Source organism: Bactrocera tryoni, chromosome 2 (genome assembly GCF_016617805.1).
Source record: "Bactrocera tryoni isolate S06 chromosome 2, CSIRO_BtryS06_freeze2, whole genome shotgun sequence".
Taxonomy (NCBI): Eukaryota; Metazoa; Arthropoda; class Insecta; order Diptera; family Tephritidae; genus Bactrocera; species Bactrocera tryoni.
The window spans coordinates 61,957,230-61,967,680 of NC_052500.1; the positions used below are offsets into that span (position 1 = coordinate 61,957,230).

At 36.5% G+C, this 10,451-nt stretch overlaps 1 protein-coding gene across 1 annotated transcript; it reads right to left on the reverse strand.

Annotated features, from left to right (window-relative positions):
* Window positions 1-1,255: 1,255 nt before the first annotated feature.
* LOC120768814 (elastin-like) lies at window positions 1,256-10,192 on the reverse strand. Its single transcript, XM_040095566.1, has 3 exons — window positions 10,075-10,192; window positions 8,914-9,126; window positions 1,256-1,416 (listed from the first exon to the last, which is right to left on the reverse strand). Exons 1-3 carry the CDS (start codon window positions 10,190-10,192, stop codon window positions 1,256-1,258), a joined length of 492 nt encoding a protein of 163 aa, XP_039951500.1.
* Window positions 10,193-10,451: the final 259 nt, after the last annotated feature.

Below are 10,451 nucleotides of genomic sequence, written 5' to 3' on the forward strand. Positions count from 1 at the left end.
TTCAATGATGTTTTCCGCTAAATTTTTGAAGAATTCGCGCATAGTTTCGATGGATTCTCCGGTGATCACGGATTTTGATTGGCCCACATGTGGATCGTCATTTATGTTCTCACGACCACTTTGAAAACGTTGAAACCATTCGTGTACTCTGCTACGGCACAGGCAATTATCGCCGTAAACTTTTTTCATCAATTGAAATGTTTCTTTAAAAGTTTTACCAATTTCAAAACAAAATTTAATGTTGGCTCTTTGTTCGAAGCTCATTTTCGCACCGGAAACACAAACATACTGACACTTAAAACGCAATAACTTCACTTCCAATCAATGAAATGTCATGAAATTCTCACTGGACAATCGATAAAGATAGCAAATTCTCAAAATATAGCGGGCACCACCAGGGGCCGCTAGATTCAGATAGCCCTGTTTACTTTGGAACGTTTCTTGTACATTACATAAGTGTACTCGAATGCTTCCAAGCGTTTTAATGAATATAACTACACACTGACTGACATATTCGGCACAAAGTCTGCTGGAATAACGAAAATCAGTGTACGTATGTATATTAGGGTGCTTCAAAAAAAATTTCAAACTTTTTCAGGGGAATTTTTCAAGTTTGAAAAGTTGACTTTATGAATGTGTGATGGCTATTTTTGAGAAACGAATATTAGTTGGTGAAATTTTAGTTTGAATGAAAAAACCAAAATTCCTATGCTAAATGTATGGAAACCTAAAAAAAAATAGCGAAGAATGCATTCGAGCACACTAAGGGTCCAAAGATTCACACCAAGCAACTGAGATATATGTAGATCTATCGACATGTGTTTGTCTACTAAAATACCAAATGAACTCTTGGTATTTTCAATAATACTCCTACCGTTATTACTCTTTGTTGGTATATCTTAATACCAGAGCTAATTTCTAAATTGAAACTCCATATGAAAAATATTTTTTTTTCTATCGTTTTAAGAAGATGAACTAAGCTAACTAGACATTATCAAAGTATACATCCTACAATAATATAAAATAAAAATACAAGTCGTACACGTTTTTATCCTAATCTCCTCTACTCTCAAGGTTATATACCATACATATTAGAGAAAAGGCGCTATCTACCGGCAGAATTTTAGTCCAGAATGAATTAATTTCTTTAAGCGATGTAAAAATAAGTTTTTTTAGTTTTCAGTTCAGTTTTAATTTAAATCACATTCAGATAAAATAACTTTTGGTTATAGCAATGGGCGATCTTAAGAGTAGCTTATGGAGCTTCTGTGGGCGCAGCAGTTGAAGGTGCAGCAGATGAAGATTCAGGAGCAACAGAAGAAGATGATGGTTGTGGTCGTGGTTGGCAAGGGCGAGGACCTTGCGGTCTGCCTGGGCGCGCTCCAACACCGCCAAATCGTCCAGATCCTCGTTGGCCTAAGAATAATTTATATTAAAATAATGAAAAGATTTAGCAATCTATATTTAGTGCAACATACCATTAACTAGGACAACCAGGAAAGCGATAAGGAATAATACAGTAAAGAATTTCATCTTCTCAATCAAATGAACTTTGTCAAATTGTTGACTTCGTCGTGGTTTCTTAAGCCTTATATAGCATAATCGCACTTTACATAATTTTCAACAAACAATTGTTAGCAAAATATTTATATAGTCTTTTGCAATTCTAATTTTAAATCAACTGTCAATACAAATTCTTATATTAGCAAATACAAACAAATAAATGGGAAATAAAAAGTACCGAAATTATTTGATATACGAAATAAAAAGAGTAAATATTAGACCACCGGTATACTAGACATATGGTCTGAACATTCGATGTATTATCAACAACTCTTCAGAATTAAAACATTATGAGATAGTAAAAGCCTTTACTTTAAAATATCGAACTTGGGGCGCTAAATTGTCTTATTTCAAAATAAGAAACGAGCTTTTCATATATGTTTTTGCAAAAAAGCGAAGAATCAGGAGAAAAGTAAACAAGTTTACATTAAGGATACATATACGATATACTATACATATAAATCGACAAACTGTTATAGAAAAAAGCTTACGTGGAGAGTGGCCAAACATGAACCAAATATCCCATTGTTAATGGATGACATAAATTCATGATAACAATGGATTATACTTCCTATATCCTTTAGTCATATTAAAATATACCAATTTTGTATGGACGTCAAATGTATAGCGAAAACACTTGAAAAAATAATTGTGTTTTTATTTTTTTTAACACGAATTAAATAAATATTATTATTATTAAAAGCCTCTTAATTAGACAAATATCTACTATTTGATTATCATATTCTTGCAACATGTTGCTACAGAATATATTAGTTTGTTCACGTAACGATTATACGCATCACCTAAAATTAATCGAGTCACCTTATATACTAATCGAGACAGATTCCGGTTGATATCGAGTGACTGTCTCTGTCTCTTCGTCCGTCCGCCTGTATAGTAAAAATTGAGACATCTTAATGAAACTTGGTATGAGCATTCCTTAGTAAAACAACATTACAAGTTCGTAAATGAGCGTAATCGGACCACTACAAAGCAAACAAAACGGCATTAACCGAAAGCCAATAAAGTGCCATAACTAAGCACTAAATTAAGGGGGTATTCTGGTCTAGAAGCATGAATTTCAGGTAATTTTTAAAGTGTTGTAAAAAAGGCAATTAATATTTTTTACCAACCATTTTTTTTAATAGTTATTTGTTAATTTTAGAAAAGTACAGAAAAAATTAAAAACTAAAAATTTCAAAATTATGAGCTGACGAAGTGGGGGTCACTAAAAAATTTCCAGGTGACCATACCCATGATTTCAACCCACCTAGTTATCTGAAACCAAAAAAAAAAAATTATTAATTTAGAATAATGTCGCAATGGCCCGAAACAACGGAAAAGTGGGAAAAATTTTTTTTCACAAAATGGTGACTGCCTGAAAAAAAGTTTTTTTGGATCACTTTTTCTGACTATTTCGAATTTTTTCAATAAAATAAAAATAAAAATTTTTGGATGAGGCTAGTTCCAACCATAGACAAGCCTATAAAGAAGACTCTATAAAAATTTCAAGTAAATCGGTCCAGTAGAACCTGAGAAATCGTGGGTATCGTGGGTTCCGAAGAAATCAGTTTTGAGAAAAACGCGTTTAAAGTTTACGAGACAATTCTAGTGAACACGGACACCACGTCACAAAATCGGCTCTATCTCCAAAAAATAAGTCGAATTTCAGAAAAATCCTTCCAAGGTCATATTTTTGAAAGTCTAAACTTTCTAAATATGCAAAAGAATCGTTTTTTCAAAATCCTAGATAAGAATACCCCCTTAAAAACTGGCAAAAATTTGGCAAAAGCATCGTCGCATGACCGCGCATTAAATTTTACCTCCGAGATGGTATGAGGGTGCTTTATTAAAGCCGGTGTAAAAGTTGGGCTACGGGTGTGGTACCGCCCACTTTTTGGTGAAATCACATATCTTGGGACCCGATCGACCGATTTCAACTAAATTGTACGTAGAATTCTCAATATATTTCTTTGTCACAGTATGAAAATGGGCGAAATCAGACTACAACCACGCCTATTTCCAATATAAAAATTTTAGATTCCACTTAATTCTTTCATTTTCCAGTACACAAATCAAGAAGTAATTAATATTATATAAAGGGATGCAATTTTGCACTAATAATTCCTTTAAAGTATGCCACCTGATGACCTCAAATTGCCAAAAAACCAACCAAAACTGTTGAAGCCCCTAGCTACCGAATATGCGGACCCCAATATCGTTCAATGTGGGAGATATACAATTGAAATTCAGTGAGAATCCTTTCCTGACAATAGCACCTCTGTGTATCAAAAATGGGTTGAATCGTAGCAATATTTCCCTAAGCCCCAATATGCGTAATTTCAAGATTTTCCAACTTCCGAGTAACTTTACTCATAATAGTATATATTTGTGCCTAAAATAGATGAAATCGGGTGAAAACTTGACCTAGCACCCATATAATTATTATCAGCATTACTGAAGATTCTATGCATGAATAGTTTTTCCACACTTCCGGAAGTATTCGACGGCTGTTCTCACGCAAACGCCTGAATATGGCTTTAAATTCGGTCACAATTGTACTCTTTTTTTTTGGAAAAAAGTTCAGCTTTATCGGGACGAGTCGAGTCGAGTCAAAATATCCACCAAACACATTCGAACGGACTCGCGAGAGATGACGAGATCTCTTGCCATCTCTCTAACACTTGCCAGACGATTTTCTAGCACTATATCTTTCACTTTTTTAGAACTTTCATCAGTTGAATAGGTCGAAGGTCGTCCAGAACGATGCACGTCTTTAACGATCTCTCGTCTTTGAAGGCTTTGTACGACTCGTGGGCTTGTGTTTTTGATAAAACTGAGCCACCGTATGTCTTTTCCAAAATTCGCAATCATACCGCACACGAAATTTGTTTGGAAATACAAAATTTGAAAAAAAATTTTTTTTCGATATTTTCCATTGTAAAAATTGCAACGCACTACTGAGATGTACCGACTTAAGCTGCTGCTGTAAACAAACTGGTTGACAGATCACGCTCATATTTGACATAGTAATTAGCAAAATATTTTTTTGAAATATCAAATACCCGAGGAATTTAATTACAATTTCCATTTTTGTCACAGCCGTGTTCTTTCAATATGAGTTCACAGCTACCACAGTGATATATTTTAAGAAGCATATTCTCCAACGAATTATTAAATCAGTGTTTTTGGTATAAGTCTGTATGTATGTATAATCTTTTCCACGAACTGTCTTTTTCTTATCACTTAAACCATTCTCTTTAGATCTCTGTCTCCTTTGCTAGGGCTGATGGCTCAAAGGAGAGGAGAGGAAGATTGGACGGAGGAAATGTTATTAACCTTCATAGTGGTTTAACGACTTTGGATACATATAAAGGGGATGACATCAAGAATCGTAGACAAGTGTAGGTCCAATCGACCGATGTTTGTTTACGAAATTGCCAAACGATCGCTTGCTATTTCCTTTAGTACTCCTACCCTTGTTGCCTTTATTAGTTTTTCTTTACTACGGGAGCTTGAAACTTGTAAGCATTCGGTAATAAAACTTTCTAATTTGAACCATTATGTGACAGATCTTATTTCTTCGCGGTTCAATTAGATGATCGTAGCGAAATGATTTTAAAGTAAAGACTTTATGTTAAGAGAAAAATGTAACTTGTTTTTCTCTACTGTCAATGGTATATGCATAATAAAGAAATCATGTTGTGTACTGTCAAAATTTTAGTTAATAATTCAATGTCTTTAACGAATCAATAAATGTGTATTTATCAACTTTACTTTAGATGACATTCAGATAAACTTATTTTTGTATATAAAAATGAATGTCCCAACAGAACTTTATTCAACCTCTCTGGTAAGTTGCTTGAAAATCGTCAGGCAAGTGTTAGTAAGATGGCTCGACATCTTTCACGAGTCCGTTCGAATGATTTTGATGGATATTTTGGGTATGAAACGCGTTGTTGCTCGACTCGTTCCGATAAAGCTGAATGTTTTTCAAAAAGAGTACCGTAAACAGGCCTCTTTGGACATTCTTGATCGAGCGAATTCCGATCCCACATTCATGGAAAGCATTATAACCGCCTATGAGACATGGGTTTATGAGTTTGACATGCAAACGAGTCAACAATCATCGGAATGGACGCCATTTTCGGTCGATCTAAGAGATAAAGCAAAATTCGCTGAAGGAGATAAAGGCTATTCCAAAAAATGCGTATGAGGACTGTTTCGAGGACTGGAAAAATCGTTGCCATAAGTGTATTACATGTGGTGAGGATTACTTTGAAGGTGGTAAAGTAAATATTACCGAATATTTAAATATTTTGCGTTTTATTTTCAACTTCCGAGTACTTTTTTGTCACAATGTATTAATGAAAATTTCTAATTTTAAACAAACTATGCAAACAATTTCTGTTGTAACTATGTAAATATAAAATAAACGTGATCAAACTATTACCGAAATTATTTAACATACTACGTAATAACAAGAGTAAATATTTACTCCGTTTTACTAGACATGTGATCTGAACATTGAAACTCGTTGTCTGAGAACCTGTATTCTAAATAATAGGCATTAATCACAAGCCTTATAAAATGATGTTCTGAGCCTTAAAACAACAAGGAATGGAGCATGATACCTTGTGGATAGTGAAACTTTAAGGCGATGGACAGATGCGGAGAAAAATAAACGGAGCACTGTGATATGTCCATACTGATCCAATATTTTTTTCCAGAAGAAAAGAAAGAAAAGTTCGAGATCTGTAAAGTGGTTTCCTGTGTTTCAGGCTAAGTTAAAACTATTTGTCTTCAACTATTAACTTATCAACGCAATATGCCGAAAAAACTTTATTCCAAGGACATGTGAGAAGAGTGAAGGCTCCCTTGTTAAAGAAGGTTGTACCCATTTTGCATCCGTTAGTCATCTACATTATACGTGTTTCACAGACGTCAAAGAAGTTAACAAAGTACAATTTTGAGTAAACATTGTTTGTTTCTTTAGCAAATTTAAAATAAATATTATTGTTTTTATAACGGGACTTTTCTGATTACGTAGATAAGACTATTTTTAAGTTCTTGCTGCCTCCAGTTAAACAGCAAAATAAGTAATGTTGGTTGTTAAAAAGAAGTTAGCGCAGTCCAAAGAAATTAGACGAACTGCTGAAACATGTTGCCGAGCGGACAAAAATGCCAATGGCCCATTTGCTTTAATGCGCCTTGCGTAAATTTCCTCTCAGTCATGCTTTATTTCTTACTCTTTTAAAATCTGATAACATTAAGATATTAAGCATACTAAATTCCTATGGAAGGTTTTAAAACTGAAAACTGTTGAAAAGCTTTGAACATTTACTATGTATGGTTAGGTCTATTTCGGAGGTCTCCTAAATCTTGAATGAAAACCAGATCCCATCCCAAATTGAGGGCTGTAGTTGCTTTAGAGTCTAATTTTGATGACTGTTCTACGCATGAACCGAACTCGAAATATTGACCGATGATTCCACCAGCACACAAACCACAAAACCGTGGTTTTTTCTGAATGAAATGGAAGCTCTTTGAGTCTCTTTTTAGGTTGCTCTTGTTCCAAGTTCGGCAAATCTGCTTCGTTTACATACCAATTAAGAAATGCACTCCATCGCTGAACAAATTTGCCTGACAGCGCCGGATCTTTTGAACTTTTCTGCGCCCATACAGCGATGTCGCTTAGAAGGCCGAGCAGCCTCAAAACGATAAGAGCCTGCTGCCTGCGCAATTAACTGCAAGATTAATATCTGAGCCAGAAGGCTTCGGTAACCCCATAAATGCTGGTTGCTGATTAACACTTGCTCACGCGAGGACTGTAAGATTATCCGAATGCAGAAGACAGGGGAAACTACCGCTCGTTCCCGTCTTGACGGATTTGGGGTAAGAGTATGTTTTGTTGCAAGCTCATCGTGTCCAGATACCATAACAAGTTTAATATGGAAGTGGCTTGTTGCTAATGCCAGTGAGGTCATGCATACCTTGACTAGCTTTGAGCTCACTGAGACCTACATTGTAGGTCAGCTGTCGGAATGAATGCGTAGGTGTCTAAAAGCAGTTTCACCTCGAAGAATTACATCTTCTGCTATATTGATGGCTGCAACGTCTGCTTGCAGGACACTACAGTAGTTTGGTAACATTGGCGTCCTTGAACACTGTGGTTGGAAAGTGCATTGCTGCAAAGGTTGCTATCAGACTCCGGCGAATTCGAACATTTTAAAGGTCGCAAAAAAGGAATATTCCGATATCCTCTTTCACTTGGACTACACTCTTATAACTTGAATCACTGACTCGCTGGCGAAAGAACGCAGTCAACTTTTTCACGGATGAATCGAAACTTAAAAGGAACGTTGAAGGGAGTGGCTTCTGTCGCGAACTCTTAAACTACTTTTTTCAGTTTGCCGAGCTACTAAAAAAATGTATACATTTTTCCTATTAAGTTTTTAAATCGCTTTGAAAGTTGTTTACTGGCCGTTGGATGCAAATTTTTTTAGAACTAGTTAGACAAATAGTTGTAGCTTTTTGCATCAGACTTTAACGTTTTGTCCTGTTTTATGTTCATTAGAGCCACCTCACCGGTCCAACACAATCGAAATTACTAACCTAGCTGGCAAATACAAACTTTAGACGCAAGAAAAACTAAAATATGCCGTAATATTTGGATAATCCATATGCTGAACGGAGACTTCCGGTTCATTGTACTAAATATAGATTTAGTCCACGAATAAATTCTGAGTGTGACCGTTTTCTGGTAGCTCCAGATACTAATGTGAATTCAGGATACCGACATGGAAACTTTTTAAGAAGTGTCAAAGACCATTTCGCTTAACATCTGAGGAGGAAGCTTGATGTACCGATAAGGGACTGAGTTGAAAGTTGAACTTTGTCTTTTAATTACAACGAGAATTACCACATGAACGAACCTAACTGGATTTAAAGAAGATATAGTAAGTTGAAGATAAAAATCCATCGCCTGTTTGTTCTTACTTACCCTTCTCGGTTAGAAATCAGAGTATTTTTCGTAACTTTTAATTTTTTAACTTAAGCATGCAATTATTTTAATTTATTAGAGATTCAGAATATTTGTTTATAATAACTGAAATAACTAATATTAAATTTATGGAGCGAGTGTGGTCGTAGTAGTAGATGTTGAATTCGCTGCAACAGTTGAACTGGCAATAACTGAGGGTGTAACAGTTGAGCTGGCAACAAACCGAGGGTGTAACAGCTGAGCAGTTAAACAACCGAGGGTGTAACAGCTGGAGTTGGCAGCTGGGTGCAACAGTAGTGGTTGTACGTGGCCCGGAAAGGACGAGGACCAGGACGACCACCACAAACTGCCGCCGGGACCACCAGACCACCAGGACCACCAAACCGCCAGGACTACCAAAACCGCCGGACCAACAGGGACCGCCAGGACCACCAAAACCGCCAGACCACCAAAACCGCCAGGGCCGCCAAAACCGCCGGGACCACCAAAACCGCCAGGACCACCAAAACCGCCAGGACCACTGCGTCCTCCTAGTTGTGGGACCGCCTGGTCCGCCAAACCTAATGGAAGTCTCGAACTTCTTAGGTTCAATCTCGTTGGCCTAAAATGTTTAATATTAAAATCTACCAAAAAATGAGCAACTATTAACTAGAGAAACTTACCATCAACAAGCACCACGGCGAAAGGATGAGAATAATGCTGTAAAGAATTTCTACATTTGCCAGTTAATGAACTTCGTAAAACTGTTAATATTATTTTGGTACTTAGCCCTTTATATAGCAAGAATTTTGTGAAAGTGTCAAATAAAGTTTCTGCAAATTGGAGAAATCTCAAACCAACTGTTAATACAATGGTAGGTAAATAGAATTAGTAAATAAAATAAAATGCATGAAATCTACAAAGTTTGAACTAACGAACGTACGCCTTTAAAATAAATATTAAACAGCGGACTAGACTAGACTAACGGAACTTTATAGTGAATTTTCATGTTCTTTTGCCACTGATAAATGAAGTCAAAGCTCAAACCAAGTTGATAAAATTATATCGTAGGTGATCTCAAAACAATGCCCATCGAATTATGGTACTACTACAAAGAGCTTCAGTTTTATCCTGGTTCTGATAACGATTAAATGAAAAGTAAGAAAGGGCTGCGCTCGGCTGTAGCCTGACATTTTATACCCTCACAATTTGTAAGACTCAAAACTATGAACACACTTGCAAATTTTAAAAAATTGATTTTTTGTTTGACATACATATGTATACATATGTATGTTGTCAAATATCTCCCTTCCACTTTTTTGCTCTTTATTCAATGCTTTATTAAAAGTGTTACAGTGATCGGATTTTGTTCAGATATGCGCGGCTTCGTTCGATAATCTGTTTCCATCTAGACGGCAACTTCATAATACCCTCCTCGTAGAAGCCCTCCTCCTTATTTGCGAAGAACTCGGACAACCACTTTACACCAACAAGAGCGTTCGCCATGGACAGAGACAGGTGGTAATCACTTGACGCTATGATGTCCGGGCAATATGATGGATGTGATAAATCCTCCCATTCGAGCTCCCGTAGCTCCTGACGAGTTATCAACGAAGTGTGTGGTCTACCTTTGTGCTGGTGAAACATTACACACTTTCTGTTGGCCAATTCTGGACGCTTCTGGTCGATCGCCTGCTTCAAGCGGTCCAGTTCTTCACAGTAGAATTAAACGTCTGCCTATATGGGAGAAGTGAATGATACCCTTGCAATCCCACCAAACACACAGCAAAACCTTCCTGGCGGTCAATCCCGGCTTGGCCACTGTAGTCGCCAATCATCATCTGCTTCAAAAATGTGTCGAGTTCGTTCCGTTTCAGCAGCATATCGAAGGCGTTGATTCGGTGCA

Coding starts and splice junctions, on each gene's coding strand:
- LOC120768814 (XM_040095566.1), bottom strand. CDS start 10,192: ATGTTTCACCAGCACAAAGGTAGACCACACACTTCGTTGATAACTCGT. Junction 9,127..10,074: donor CCCGGACATCATAGCGTCAA/GTGATTACCACC, acceptor GACTTCCATTAG/GTTTGGCGGACCAGGCGGTC. Junction 1,417..8,913: donor GTCTGGTGGTCCCGGCGGCA/GTTTGTGGTGGT, acceptor AATTATTCTTAG/GCCAACGAGGATCTGGACGA.